The 16,224-nt window shown below is 36.3% G+C and overlaps 1 protein-coding gene across 5 annotated transcripts in view; it reads right to left on the minus strand.

Annotated features, from left to right (window-relative positions):
- Positions 1-12,568: 12,568 nt before the first annotated feature.
- The window catches only part of ARFGEF3 (ARFGEF family member 3), a 133,824-nt gene continuing 130,168 nt past the window's right edge, over positions 12,569-16,224 (minus strand). For all 5 annotated transcript variants that reach the window (XM_060190386.1, XM_060190384.1, XM_060190383.1 and 2 more), the window contains one exon: positions 12,569-15,337. In XM_060190386.1, coding sequence (XP_060046369.1) covers positions 15,146-15,337 — 192 coding nt within the window. In that variant the 3' untranslated portion in view covers positions 12,569-15,145. The remainder of the gene's footprint in view (positions 15,338-16,224) is intronic.

The following is a 16,224-nucleotide window of genomic DNA, read 5'->3' on the forward strand; positions in this document are numbered from 1 at the left end:
TTTTGTAATAGAAGAGCAGAGATTCTCACAGACAGCTTTATCTTTCTGCTTCATCTACCTCTCCTGAAACAAAGTCAATCATCTACTTGAATAGGGAAAAAGGAATGAGGAACTATTGGGAAAAAAAAATCAATTAATCTCAGACACTTTTTCATAGGATTCTATCTAATGTGTTTAAGGAAACACATATCAAACAAAGGTGACCCAGTAGCTTTCATTCAGTCTTTGGGTGAAGTCCTGTAAATTCACATTCTTCCCTCAAGTTTTTATGAAAGATAATCCCAGTTCTGATAATTAGTAAATCCTGTGTAGTCTTCAGTGATAGTTTCTGAAACAACTTAATGGTTGTTGACTTCTTTTCCTTTGGCTTCTTGGTGGAGCATGAGCTGGTAATGAAGACTATGTGTTTAGGTGAGTGTTGGCGAAGGCAGTGGGCTGAGGCCTTGTAGGTGGAGCAGAGCAGGGTAGAACTTTTTGTTACTCTGATGTCATGCTCGAATCCCAAAACAAAAGTTTTTTTTAATATTTTATTTTATCAATTTTTAGTTTATTTATTTATTGGATAGAGACAGCCAAAAATCAAGAGGAAAGGGGGGAGATATAGAGGGAGAGAGACAGAAACATCCCTGCATCCCTGCTTTACCACTCATGAAGCTTTCCCCCTGCAGGTGGGTATTGGGGGCTTGAACCTGGGTCTCTGCACACTGTAACATTTGTGCTCAACCGGGTGTGCCATCACCCGGCCCCTTATTCATTTTATTATTGAGAGAGACAGAGAGATAGATAGATAGAGAGAGAGAGAATGAAATACCAGTGTATGTGGGGGATTGAACCTGGGACTTTGTCAGCCTCAGGCATGAGAGTCTCTTTGCATAACCATTATGCTACCACTCTCATCCAAACAAAAGTTTTTGTAAACTTTTCCCATAGGAATAAAAGCTAAATAAAATGTGCTAATCTAGCAGTACAAAATCTAACTCTAAGTATGCATTTTACCTATTCCTTCAGTAGGCAGTACTTAGAACCATTGTCAGTTATCCTCATTCCCCCCCCCCCCCAAGAAGCTCATATCAAAGTCCTTTTGATCTGAGAGGTCTGCAATAATATATATTTAACCCACTTAATATATCTATTCTGGGCTTTTAGAAGAATGTTACTTTGATGATCCATTGTTCTGCTAAACAATCCAAGTATTTACTCATTTAATTATCACTGTAGAAGCAGGTTAAAACAAATCTAAGAATATTAAACTTTTCACTAAAATATACCCTATAGTATCTTTCCCTTTAAAGTTCATAAATTAACCTCAATATTTGCTTTTTTTCTCCAATTAAAATTATAATGGAACAACCTGTATGACAATATTTAACAGCATTTTTTTCTTCAAGGCTATTCTCTGTTATAGGCTAGGAAAAGGATGTTGCTTTACCTTTTAAAGTAATTTGTACTGGCTATGATAAATATAATTGCTCAATATAGCAAATAATCAAGATGTTGATGTAAAAGAGCCATATCAGTATCAATTGAAGTTTAGCATTTTAGTTGTCAGATATAAATTGATGTAAATTTGATCTCAAGTTGAAATAGTGTGTTTTTATGACTTAGACATGGTTTATAAAATTCCCCTGGATGTAATTATGTCTTGCTGTCTTGGAGTCTGGATGAGATCAGTAAGCTGGACAGCTTGTTTCTTTGACATCAAAACATTTTGTGCAGCCAGATTAAGTTAGCAGAGCATATTCAGGGCACCAATGACTTGATGTTGCAACTAGAAATCTATAAATAAACACGAACAAGAAGCAGACAAAAGGCAAGCTAAGAGTGCTCATTTAAAGATTTGAGATAACAGGAATGTTGGTCAATATGTGAAAGCCACAAGATTGCATTATCCTTCAATTTTATTTTCACTTGCTTATTGAACCTACCTTTAAGCCAAATAGGAAAGTGAATCTTCTAATAAGTGATATGAAATATTTATTAAAGATAAATTATAATACTTGATCATAAGCCAAATATTTGGAGCATCTAATACCTCTAAAAGAAATACATATAGCTTTATGTACATATTATATTCATTGCTAGGTGGTAATGAAATAATTGACTATTAGAATTTGTTTCCAAAATGTTTGATTAAAGTTTAAAGTGCATTTGAACTGATGGTCTCCTTATAAAAGTTTGGTACAAAATGTTAATTAAGCTATGTTATAGTACATTCATGGCTGTGAATGTCAATGATACATGCACAATAATTTTCAAGTACAAATCCTCTTGCAACAGTGTGGTTTTGTTTGTAAACATTTAATGCTCAGCAAGTTGATACACAGTGAGAAAGACCCAGAAGCACAAGGCATAGAAACATGAGACAACTTTAAAGTGTGGAAAGGGTAGAAGAAATGTATAGAGGATGTTGAAGCAAAGAACAGTTAAACAAGAACAGTTTAGAAAGATTCTCTTAGATGTATTTATATATAATTTGTATAAATTGTATATATAATTTTATGTGTAACACACACACATATGGACAGAGATAGGACAGATAGGACAGAGAGGAATGGAAAGAGGAGGGGAAGACAGAGATGGGGAAAGAGACACCTGCAGACCTGCTTCACCACCTGTGAAGTGACTCCCCTGCAGGTGGGGAGCCAGGGCTTGAACTAGGATCCTTAAGCAGGTCCTTGTGATTTGCGCCACGTGTGCTTAACGCACTGCACTACCGCCTGACCCCTGACTAGGTCTTTTTTTTTAATTTCTTATTTATAAAAAAGGAAACATTGACAAAACCATAGAATAAGAGGGGTACAACTTCACACAATTCCCACCACCAGAGCTCCGTATCTCATCCCCTACCCTGATAGCTTTCCTATTCTTTAACCCTGTGGGAGTATGGACCCAAGGTTATTATGGGATGTAGAAGGTGGAAGGTCTGGCTTCTGTAATTGCTTCCCCACTGAGCATGGGCGTCCACTGGTAGATCCATACTCCCAGCCTGTCTCTTTCTTTCCCTAGTGGGGAAGGGCTCTGGGGAAGCGGAGCTCCAGGCACATTGGTGGGGTTGTCTGTCCAGGGAAGTCTGGTCGCATCCTGCTAGCATCTGGGAATCTGGTGGCTGAAAAGAGAGTTAACATAAAAAGCCTAACAAATTGTTGACCAGTCATGGACTTAAAGGCTGGAATAGTGCAGATGAAGTGTTGGGGGGTCCTCCATTTTGTAGATAGCAAGTAGGCATATTTTAGTTATATTTCAAAGGGCCTATAGCTATACCAGTGTTTTTTATTTTATTTATTTATTATTATTATTTTTTGCCTGAGCCTGAAATCTGATATGCAGGTGGACCCAAGCTATTGTCTGGGGAGATGATGTCATGGCTGGGAAAAGGACCAGAAAGCTGGATCAGGGAAGAGAGTAGCTCCCTCATATGGGAAAGGGATATAAATATTGTTGACTATAAACCCCATCAATGTGATCTGGGGCCCTGTAGATCTGAGCTCACATTCTGTGGTCATGAGTAGGAACATTCCATGCTTCCCCAGTATCAACTCATCTTCCTCAGGTGTAGCATAGAGTATGTTGTCCATCCTCCATTTGAAGGATGGAACATTCTCTACCATTGTTGATCCAAGTTGAGGGCAAGGTCCTACAAAGGGGGCCCACAAAGGGGTCTATTTTGTTGTTCCTGATAGAAATGACCAGTAACAATGGAGAGAGGGATTTATTCGAGTTCTAGGTCCATCAAGTCTGTTTGGGAATCTCAGGATTCCCCCACTAGGGCCCCAGCTGGTGGAATGGCCTGATAGTGACTAAAGAGTCATCGTTAAAGTATGCCAGTCTCTTGCCCTAATTCAGCTTTTGTAGTCCTTGCTTTTATAAGGTTAGCTTTGGAGTGAGTGAGAACTGTAATAGGAAATAGGTGAGGATGGTATCTAAGTCTAAGTGGACATTATTTCATTACGAAATTTTTGTTTGTTTAGTAGTGATTTAATAATGATCAAGAAGATTGTGGGGATAAGAGGAAAACAATTCCTACCACCAGAGTTCCGTATCCCCATCCCCTCCATTGGAAGCTTCTCTATTCTTTATCCCTTTGAGAGTATGGACCAAAGATCTTTATGGGGTACAGAAGGTGGGAGGTCTGGCTTCTGTAATTGCTTTCCCACTGGACATGAGCATTGACAGGTCAATTCATACCCCCAGCCTGTTTCTGTCTTTCCCTAGTGGGTTAGGGCTCTGGGATGTTGGGGTTCCAGGACACATTGGTGTGGTCGTCTGCCCAGGGAAGTCAGGTTGGTGTCATGATAGTATCTGCAACTTGGTTGCTGAAAAGCATTAAGATATAAAGCAGAACAAAGTGTTTAATATCAGGAACCTAAAGGCAAAAATATAGCAGATGAGATTTGGGGGTCTCCATTTTGGAAAAGTCTAGGAAGTCTATTCTAAAATAGACATATATTCCAAGGGGTCCATGACTTTACTAATTATTTTCTATTTATTCCCTTTTGTTGCCCATTGTAGTTATTACTGATGTCATTGTTGTTGGATAGGACTGAGAGAAATGGAGAGAGAAGGGGAAGACAGAGAGGGGGAGATAAAGATAGACACCTACATACCTGCTTCACCGCCTGTGAATCAACTCCCCTGCAGATGGGGAGCTGGGGGCTTGAACCAGAGTCTTTACTCAGGTCCTTGGGCCTTGTGCCACCTGTGCTTAACCCACTGCGCTACTACCCGACTCCTAACTTTATTAATTTTTTTACCTGAGCCCTACAGATAACATGCAGGTGGGCTAAATGTATTGTCTGGGGAAATGGTGTCAGAGTTGGGAATAGGACTGGATGAGGGTAGAGGGTAGCTCTCAAATATGGGAAATATATAAATACCATTAACTGTAGGCTCCATAAATCTGACCAAGGGCCCATATCTATTCATATTTAGCACAGGAACCTGTGCAGTCTCTGTATCCCCATCAGTCTTTTTAAGCATAAGGAGGAAACTGAAGGCTGGAGAGAGATTGTAGGTGTAGACTCTGGCTTTCTCAAGAAGACTTCACAAATTTTTGAGACTTGGTTCTGTTAGAAGTTTCAGTTCATGTTGGAGCTCTGGGTGTGTTTTGGCCTGCATAAACTTAAGTTCAGTTTGACCTACAGCAAATTTGTCAGTTTTCTCAAGGTTACCACCTGGAATTTTTTTTTTTTTTTTTTTTTTAGCCATTAGTGATTTAATGATGGTTTACAACAGGAGTATAGTTCCACACCACACATGCCACCAGTGTTTTGTCCCCCACCACTGTAGTAACCATCATAAACCAGAACTGAGCAAATCTCTTTCTCATTAAAATAAAATAAATAAAATTAAAGTGCAATATAGGATGGTCATAAATGTTTCTTTTTGATGACAGTGGTGCTCTGTGCATGTGTGATCCCACTGCTCCCATTCAACTTTTTTATTCTTTTAAAATTTCAATAGTTGGGCGGTGGTACACCTGGTTGAACGCACATGTTGCAATGTGCAAGGACCCAGGTTCGAGTCCCCGGTCCCCACCTGCATGGGGAAAGCTTTGTGAGTGGTGAAGCAGGGATGCAGGTGTCTCTCTGTCTCTCCCTATTACCCCCTTTCCTCTCAATTTCTGGATGTCTCTATCCAATAAATAAAGATTTAAAAAAAATTTTCAGATAGTGAGAGAAACTCCATACAGCATTGCCCCTGTCACCATGAAGCTTTCCTGTGTGCTGTGGTGCTCCCATGTGGTGATAAGATTTGAACCTAGTCTTGAACATGTTAAGTTATACAGTATACCAGTGGGTTACCTCCTGCCCCCAAGATCATTAACTTCTTTTTTCCTTTATATTTGATAGGATAGATAAATTACGAGGGAGAGGAGGACGGGGAGAGAGAGAGTCACCTGCAGCACTGTTTATGAAAGCCTCCCCCTATTCCCGGGAAGATAGGGATGGTGCTTGAACCAGGTCCATGTGCATGGTAATATGTGCCACTGACTGACCCAAGATCATGACCTTTTAAGCAACTGTAGTTTTTTTTTGAATACTGTCTTATAATATCATTGTTCTTATTTTTTTCTATGTTTTATTTACTTGTTGGATAGAGACAGATTTAGAAAGAAAAATATCTACAACACTGGTTCATCACTGGTGAAGCTTCTCTCTGCAAGTAGGGACAGAGGGCTTGAACTAGGTTCCTTGGACATGCTAAACTGTGCTCTTAACCAGATGTACCACTGCTAGGCCTCTGCATCATTCCTATTAGTTGGGGATTTTTAGCTATTTATAAATAAGTAAATGGATGAGTCATGCTAATATCTATTATAAGAATCTATTATAATATCTATTATAAGAATTATAATTGGTATCAGATTCTTATAAAGAATTTGATACCAATTCTTATAAAGAAATAAAATGGGGGGCTGGGCAGTAGCTCAGTGGGTTAAGTGCACATGGTGCGAAGCATGGCAGCATAACAATATGGGTTTGAGCCCCTGTTCCCCACCAGCAGAGAGGCTAACTTCATAAGCAGTGAAGCAGGTCTGCAGGTGTCTATCTTTCTCTCTCTCTCTCTGTCTTTCCATCCTCTCTCGATTTCTCTCTGTCCTATCAAACAATGACAACAATAATGACAATGATAACAACAATAATGATAAACAACAAGGGCAACAGAAAGGGAAAAAATAGCTTCCAGGAGCAGTGAATTCATAGTGCAGGTACTGAGCCCCAGCAATAACCTTGGAGGCAAAAAAAAAATGATACTGTAAAACCCACCCACTATTTTTGAAGTGGGGGATAACAGTGTTCTGTGTATTTTCTTTCTTTAAATGTGTTTTCTAGGCATATACAAATTGGCAATAATGATTGGCTCTGTTATATAACTGGCAAGGGTTTTTTCATTCATGGCTATGAAATACCATAGGAAGGAACTTGGGTGTTTTTTTTTTTTTTTTTTTGCAGTATTCTATAAACGTAGAATATTGACAATTATTTTAATGTACTTATTCAGTGTAGAAAAACCTCACATAGATTTTTATGCATTTGAATCTTTATTCTATAACACAAGCAACAAATACAAGGTCTTTTAAAATATTCTCTCTTTAGAATTTTCATGTTCATCTCAGATAAAATGTACGCAAAATACACTTACAAGCTTGCTTACGGAGACTTGTTAAACAGCAAATACAGATTATATCAAACCAAATTAGCTATATCAACATTTAAAGGAGGGTGATTTCAGTATATTTTGAAAATAAATGTGACCAAACTAAGAATGCAAAAACAAGTCCTCTAGAGTAAACAAAATGCATCAAGGCTCCTGATGAATGGGGTTGCAAAGACGGATTTTGCATTCTCTAGACAAAATGATGTACTGACTCAAATAATTATGGCTATACCAAGCTTCATTTATTTATAATTTTCAATGAAAACATGTCAATTCTTTGGCATAATAACAAGAAAGGAGAAAGGGGCCCCTACCACACATTGGCTGTTTAGAAGTGGGAAAAGGTAGCATGGGAACTGCTTACAATGGAAGAAGGTGTTTCTGTTAGAAAAACAGGAAAATCTTTTCATTATTCTCAGGACATGATTAGGGAAATTAACCTCTTGTTTTTTCCTTTCTATTCTCATGAAACTAAGAACGAAAACTTAATATCAGTCTATCAGTCTTTCCCAATAGGCACCTCTTCTGCCCTAGTCATGCCACACCTGGGCATGGGTATTCTACTAACGTGGTTGCAACGGAAGTGAAACCAAACTAGCAACAGCACAAACTGTTTACTTTTGTCTACCCGCAGGAAATCAGTTTTTATTAGAGAGGACCACTTCCAACAAAAACATTAGTTGATGGAACTGCAGAGGGAATAATACAAAAAAGGTTGTACATAATCCTGAGGGAGCCATGGTGACCACTAGTGGCTGGCAGTGTCAGGAACTTCTGCTTCTCTGACTTAAAAAAAAAAAATTATTTTACATGTAATTTAAAAAAGATAGACTTTTAGACTCCCCCGTTTGACATTAATTGATAAATCTAAAAGTATTCATGGAAATTTTTTAAATTTAATTTTAAATTACTAAGAAAACTAAACATATATACATACTTTCCAATAATGACTATGGGAAAAGGAGAATAAATTAATTCAATTATTTCCAACTACAGAAGCAAGAACTTGAATCTTTGATTCCATTAACATTTTGACATGATTTCTGATCCCATTACTTTTAGTAAATAGTCACTTCTTTCTACTCATACAATAGTCTAAAGGAATTTAAATGTTAATTTATTTAAGATGACTTCAGAGCAACTTTATTAAAGGAATTAGTTTATAAATGGGTGATGATTTTAAGGTACTTAATTTTTTCTCTTGAATTATTCCCTTTATAGTTCTTATTTTAATGTTAATTAACTGAACAAAGAATTAAGAGATAAATTAAGGCTCCATCTGTATTCCAGTTGATATGCTTTGACTCTATTTCCATGAATTTCCAAAGGCTATTAATGCACTTAAAAATTTTTCCCAACATTTGGAAGATGAGATAATGAATATGGTTCTTATTGTATAGATATATGCAAAAAAAAACAAACCCCACCACTATATATAGTTGCTGAGAAGTCCTTAAAATAGGCACATTACTACTCAAAAGGGAGTTGGTTTAGTTTGTAAATTTCCATGAAGCCATTTGGTAGATGCTTTACAGATAAATAGGAAGTTAAAATGCTAATATATCAAATAGTTAACTGAAAGAAGACAGCACATAAACTAGTGTAATGTTACTTTGATGTACATTATTGGTGAATAATGGATACAAAACTATTGACAAGCAACTATTCCAAAGCTTCTGGAGCCAATGAAGCCAATAAGAAAATAAGTCATTTAATACTGTAAAGACAGGGACATCTCAAAACACTGCACACACACAAGTTTAAATCATCTTAGTAAATGGCAACAGGTCAACATGATACAAACGGTCATCCATAAAATCAATACTAAATACAAAGACAAGAAGCTTACACTGACTTCTTGGTTCCATAGAACACATACATTCACATTGTCTTTTAGCTTGTAAAAAACAACTGTTAGTGTGATAAATCTGGAAACAGGGATGCTATAGAAAATTCAGCCTCAAATTGTCTGCCCAAGGGTAAATTTGGCAATTTTTCTAATGCTTCATAAATCAGTTTGATCTTAAAGTTAGTTGGAAAATTTTTTCATGGCAGTGGTTCTCAAAGGGTGGTCCCCAGACCAGTAGTACTGGCCTCACCTGAGAACTTGTTGGAAGAAATGAAAATTTTCAAAATCAGAAACTCTGGACACAGGCCCAGAAATCCTAGTTTAACAAATTCTCCAGGGACTCTGATGTGTGCTAAAGTTTGAGAATCACTGTTTTAAAGTCAACTACTACTTAACGTTTTAAGATAAGAATCAGTAGTATAGCTAGCAAGACTGGGTGGTGGTAGTACAAAGAGAAAATGCATTTAAGAGGTCCCAGGCTTGGTTCCTGGCACCACTGGTAGAGCTGAGAAGTGCCCTGGTATGAAAAAAAAATTACAAGTATAAATAATTACTGGTGGTTGAAAAAGCTGAAAGGATTGTATCAATAGTTGAATGGGTTTCACCAGCCCCTGACTATAAAATTCAGTCACTAGGATAGTGAGCCAGTCTTTTCTCCTTGGGACCTCCTCATAGTACACAAAGACAGAGGGAAAAGGTATTTATAGTGCTAGTGAATCTTCCTCAGTAAGTATTGTACTGTCTATAAGGAAACCGAGCATTGTTCTCAGCTAAATTTCTTCTATATCATCCCAAGGAGGGGTATCTTTTTGGTCTATCTTCCCTGAAGTAATAATTTTGTTTTGTAAGTTTAAGCCATTTGAGAGTCCAAAAACATTATTATATTTATTTTCCATGTCAAATACAAACATTACATATATAGGCAAAAGGGGATCTCACATAAAGATAAGTTTCCTGGATTGTCCTAGTGGTTAGTGAGATCACTTTCTAAGGTGAGGCATAATTATGAGTTCTTAACCAGTTTTGTAAATCTTGCCCACCAATAAGCTCAGGCTTCCAATAAATGGTGCTTAAAATAGTCCCTTGCTTTTGAAAGGACTCACTAAATCTCACTAGGATCACGTATGTAATACATATGATATCATTAGTTTAATGAAATATTGGATTTTTGTCCTTCATGTGTCTTTGATTTAAAACAAGTAGAAATACTTAGCCACTAATACTATATATTTACTATGGATATTGACCTGATGCCCCCAGTACCTGAATCTTTAAATAATCTTGTTCTACTGGTTACTTCCACTGCAAGAATGTACATTTTGAAAATTAGTCATTTTGTGTGGTCCAGGAGGTGGTGCAATGGCTACGGAACTAGACTCTCGAGCATGAGGTCCTGAGTTCAATTCCTGACAGCACATGTACCAGAGTGATGTCTAGCTCTTTTGCTCTCTCCTCCTGTCTTTCTCATTAATAAAATAAACAAAATCTTTAAAAAAAAAAAGAAAATTAGTCATTTTGAATACTCCTAAACTTTGATGATGACATAAATTTAGTACTATATACTTGCCAGGGAAGCAAACAGAGAGAAGCACTGTTGGCTACAGGGCACCTTATTCTGAGTGATTAATTGTTAACTGAAAGAGGTTTACAGATCATTCTTACTGTTCCAGACAGATTGCCTCATTTTCTGGGTAACAGCTGACCATTAGCAACAGTATTTCTATCATTTTCACCTACTTTGAATAATTATCTAAATAATCCCTAAATTCTTGCTTTAAGATAAAAATTAGCACATTTGTTTCCCTTATTTTTGTACAGTCAATCTTTTATATGATAATCCTACAATCTTTCTACATATAAATACTCTATTGTTATAAAATCCTATCTGAAAAATCTCCACATAGTACAGATCTGGGATCTCAATCAAATATAATCACCTCATTTTTAACTGTTTAATTCCTTGAAACAGTAAGATGCTTACTCTAAACATTTAGACAGGGTATGCTAGACAGCATGGCTTTTGAATTAAAAATTCCCTGGTCACCAACTATGCTATTTCCTGGTTATTGGGGGGGGGGGGTTCCTTACCCTCTCTGGGTCTATGTCCTCATCTGAAAAAAAAGTAAATAAAATTCATTAAATTGCTTCATTAACCACTTCATTAAATCGCAGTGATAACAAAATATGCTATTCATGGTGCCATTCAACAGATATAACCTGGTTTCTGCAGTTAGTAACTTCCTTCTATTGTTATAGCTCTAAACTAGGTCTTTATTATACTTAATTTAATGAAACTGACATGAAAATAGTTTTTCCTTTTTGAGAAAAATCTTTTCAATATGAGTAGAGTTAATAACAACTTCTTTGGGGAAATTCAAGCTATCTATGATATAACTGCATTTACTTCTTACAGTTAAAGTTACTTGATTTTCCTCAACAAACTCTGAATGTCTTTCTGAAACAATAAGAACAAAGTGCATAGTGATATTGTAACAAAGAAGTTTCAACTTAAATGTCCCTTAGAATTATTTTAACATTTTGTCAGACAGTACTATGAGTACCGAAAAATATTCATGTAAAATGAATATGCAGAGAGACCTATAGCACTTAATCACCACTCATGAAGCTTCCCAGATGCAGGTAGGGGCTGGGGGCTTGAACTCAGGTCCTTGCACACTGTAAAGTGTGTGCTCAACCAGGTATGCCACCACTCAGCCAAAACTTAAGAACATCTTATTGTTATTCTCTACCATCTGTCTCCCTCTGGAAATATAGAAATTATCTTCAAAAACCTATATTTTTTTGAACCTAGAACCCAACCTATCAACTTACTATTTGGAGAACAGATCACAGGGTAACTGAGACATGTTTAAATGCAAGCTGTCACCTATGTTAGCACTTGTCTTGCTTAGTCATTAGCTTAAAAACAGTAAAAGATAAACTAGCTTTGTAGAATAAAGAAGGCTGGTAAATAGTCATAAGGAAAGTGGAAACAAGAAGGGGTAGAATTTCAGCATCTTTAAAAGCTGTTCAGGGAGCCAGGCAATAGAGGACACATTTTACCATGCTTAAGGACCCAGGTTCCAGTCCTAGACCATTAAATGGGAAGTTTGATGAGTGGTGGAATAGCACTGTGGTGTCTCCTATCCATTTTTAAAAAATAAAAAGTTCACCGGATGCTGTGAAATTGTGCAGGCATAAATGCCCAGCAAAATCCCTGCTATATTAAAAAAAAAAAGCTCTTCAGGAGATGGCTTATACACATGAGATTAGTTCTCCTGATAACTAGGAGAGATCTGATGGGGAGAGTGGTGTATTTAGTGATGTCTTTCACTGGGGAATTTATTTATATTTTAATTTACTTTTATTTATCTATTATTGGATACAGAAGGGAGACACCTGCAGACCTGCTTCACTACTTGTGAAGCTTTCACCCTGCAAGTGGGGACCAGGAGCTTGAACCTGTGTCCTTGCATACTGTAATGTTTTTGCTTAACCAGGTGTGCCACTACCTGGCCCCTTTAGGGAACTTCAAGTTGTCCAAGTGTTTCTTTCATGATGTGCATTTACCAAAATAATAATAAAAGTGACTAAAAGCAATGTTGCAAATCTAAGTTTGTGATAATAATTGTTCTAACTATAGAGGCTGCATTAGCCTTGGTCTGGGATGGGTAAAGGCAAAAATAAGGACTGACCTTGGGCAGGGGCTACTCATCTACCAAGTGTTTCTACTTATTTCCTCTCCTTCATTGTTGGGGAGATTCAGCTGACTTCATCTGTTCAGCGTCATATTTAAAAGAAATTATTTGCACCAAGCAATGTCATTATTTTTTTTGTTTTTTTTTTTTACAACTGCAAATACCTGTAAGGAATATTACTGTGAATCTTCTAGTTGAAATCTGAAGTGCAGCACAGAAGATAGGATGGACAGAATCAAAACTCTTCTAAATTTGTAATTAGTTGTAAACCTACATATGAATTCTTTCACTCTTTTCTTTGTGAGACTCATGTTCCATGGCAGTGTTTGAAGAATGGATTCTGATTTTTAAATGATCAACTTTTGGAGCAGTTTCTTCATAAATTGAGACTGGCTTTTATTGAATTTTTTGTATTTTAAAAAGGAGTTACTGCATGTAGGGCTTTTATAATTGCTTTGATTTGACACTCTGCTTTCCTGAATTAATTTGGCCACCAGTAAATTATGAAATATTCAGAGACTTACAAAAGAAAACTGACCCTCAAGCTACAATTAACCCTGACGTACTGATTTTGTTAATGAAAAAAATCTACCTGACTTTCAATTCCACTTACAAAAAGTATAGAGCACAGCTGACTGCTCTCCCAACAATTCAACAAGTAGATCTATTTATAAACTTGAATTATTATCTAATGAATAAAAGCTGAAAGCAGAAAGTGTTTTGTGGAACTGAAAAAAAAAGTTTTCTGGACCGTAAGATCTCTAAATGATATACTAAGCCATAAAGTTCTTTTTAGATTGCCTAAATATATTAGAGCAATCTGTCTTCCTAAAAATTTAGTTACATATGTAACTATTACATAACTATATTTTAAAAGAAAGATACAGCTTACAAATACCAACACTAAATAGTTGATTATCTTTAAAGGATGACATATTTATGAATAAATATTAGGGACTAGGAAAATTATAGTGCATATTTCAGCAATTAGCTGTCATCTCTAGACTGCCTATAATAGACTTGATGCATCGCAATTATTATGAGTTATGAAATATAAAATACACTGTAAGTAAAAAGTTAAAGATTCCAAATTAATTTTCTAGTAAGATCTAGGAAGAGAAGTGTGTACTTCAACTGGAACAAAAATATATTAGACCTAAGGTAAATTTACTTGGCAGGCAGGAGAAATACTTTACATTAAAAAATTAAATTACTGGCTTCTTCTGTATCCCCCTAAACTTTCTTGCGAAATTAGAGCTTAAATAACCTATACCATAATTTACTGGTTACTGTATATTTTAAGATTAAAAATGATTTCACCATATTTTTCTTTTTCCCACCCCTTCCAGTTGTCACCCTAACCCACAGCTCCTGTACCCTTCCCTGAGAAATCTACTCACTGAGTGGAGATCTCTGAGTTCCTTTTCATCAAAGGCATTGATATAAAATGTGTTGCACTTTGTTTTGTTTCCTAAAAACCAAATGTTACAACCTTGCATTCAGATAACTATGGAGTAGAAATGTTTGTGCAACAAGGGACTAAGGCACCTTTTTTTTTTTTTTTCCCCTTTCTCTCTTTCCCTTTCCTTTTTGGCCTTGGGATCAAAAGTAAAGATTAATGAGACATTCAGGGTTGCTGGTCAATCTTAACATTTCTTGACAATATCTGTATCAGCCAATATCACTGGATACATCAAAGGCTACCACATACTGTAAATCCTGCCAGGAAAGAATTTTCTTCTTTTTGAGAGAAATACAAGCAGTGCAGTACCTCATATGATATTGGTGAATACCAATTAGAAAACCCTGGCAACTTAGGAATCATTTTTAAATGTTCTAGAATGTTTATAGAGGAAGTCATTTCTTATGACACCTAAGAACATACTTTTCTAGCTTGCTCTTGCCCACCAAAAAACAATCATAATGCAAGTCTGTCTCCAATGAATAATTTCTGGTATAAGCTCTGAGTATTAATTGGGTGTCAGAAAACTCATTTCATATTTTTTTGTTTTTCTATGAAAAAAATGCATCACAACTTTCCCAACAACCTGACACATATATGTATGTGTGTGTGACTTACTGAAATTTCCTTAGCAATTGCATTCTTAAAAAATAAAGATGGATGAATGCAGTATTTTCACTGCAGTAGTCTTGAAAATGGCCCAGATGGGACAACACTGGACAAAAGCAATGAGAAATAAACTTCAAGAGTTAGAAATGTGTCAAGAAACGCAGACTCTTCTGAAATAATGTGCAAAATCAGAGTATCATTTCTGTTATCTGGATACAACCACCTTTGGTATCCAGAATAGCCCCAATGTTGATGAGTTTAGGGAGCAGCTGATAGTTTCACTGGGGCTAATGGTGGGGAGAATCTCATCAGTTGGGTTAGCAGGTAAACTCTAACCCTTTCTATTGTATTTCATCACTGTTGAGTCTTCTACACAATGATGTCATAGACACGGCCCACTCTGCCCAGCCATTCTCTTACAGCCTGGCGAACTCTGATGTCAGTCACATGACAGGTCAGCTGGCTGATACATGGGAACACAGCAGGTTGGAGGGCCATGAAGGTCTGGTCTGGGAGGATCTGAATTTGATTGAGAACTGTTAGCACCATGTTGGTCCATGCCTAAGAGAAAGAATTAAATGAGTTATCAGTTTTTCAGCTTTCTCCCAAGGTTTCTTTTTAATTCACAGGTATAACTAAGTTGTGCCAATGAGTTTTATCAGGTTCTGGGCTGTAAAAAATTAAGTCTTTACTAATAAAATAATTTATAAGATACTGTAATTTTAAGTTCATAAGAATAAAAGAAACTTCTATAACATTATTTGCAGCTTGCACAGCTTTAAAAACTTACAGAATATGTAAAATTTGTACAACTGCTCTTGCTTTCTCTAATGAAGTATACATATGATATTTTAAATCAACAGTGTTTATAATGCCTAGAAAAGTTGGAACCTTAATTTAGGATAGGATAGCTTTAAAAATCACAAATCCTTGAGGCATGGAAAAAGTAACATAATTATGTTACTTATCATCTCAATTTGACTGGATATTTTTGCAAATCTAACTTAAGATGATTTTTGTGGATTCTGAAATGTCAAGTTTAGTTCTATGTTCAAGTTACTTCATAGTCATCTTGCAAGATTCATACTATAATTGTTCTAAATTTATTTTGATTCTAAGACTATACACCTACATAGATTCATAGACTCTCAGGGCCCAAGATCTTACATTTTATGCTTATAATAGGAGCTTGAAATTTAAAATTAAAAATCCAGATTATTTTAAAAGGAACTCTAGATCCTTATTTCTCTTTTCAAACTGAACAAAGATCAAGCTCATTGGTTTATGTACCATCCAACCACAGGGACACTGAGTGCCTTCTGAAACATGAGGATTTTTATGTTCTCAGAAGAGGTTAGAAAAAAAAAAGTCAATAAACAGAGCAAGCAAGCAGAAAGACTTAAAAAGACACCATATAAAGGAGGCCATCTGGGATGGCAACAAGACAG

Source organism: Erinaceus europaeus, chromosome 4 (genome assembly GCF_950295315.1).
Source record: "Erinaceus europaeus chromosome 4, mEriEur2.1, whole genome shotgun sequence".
Taxonomy (NCBI): domain Eukaryota; kingdom Metazoa; phylum Chordata; class Mammalia; order Eulipotyphla; family Erinaceidae; genus Erinaceus; species Erinaceus europaeus.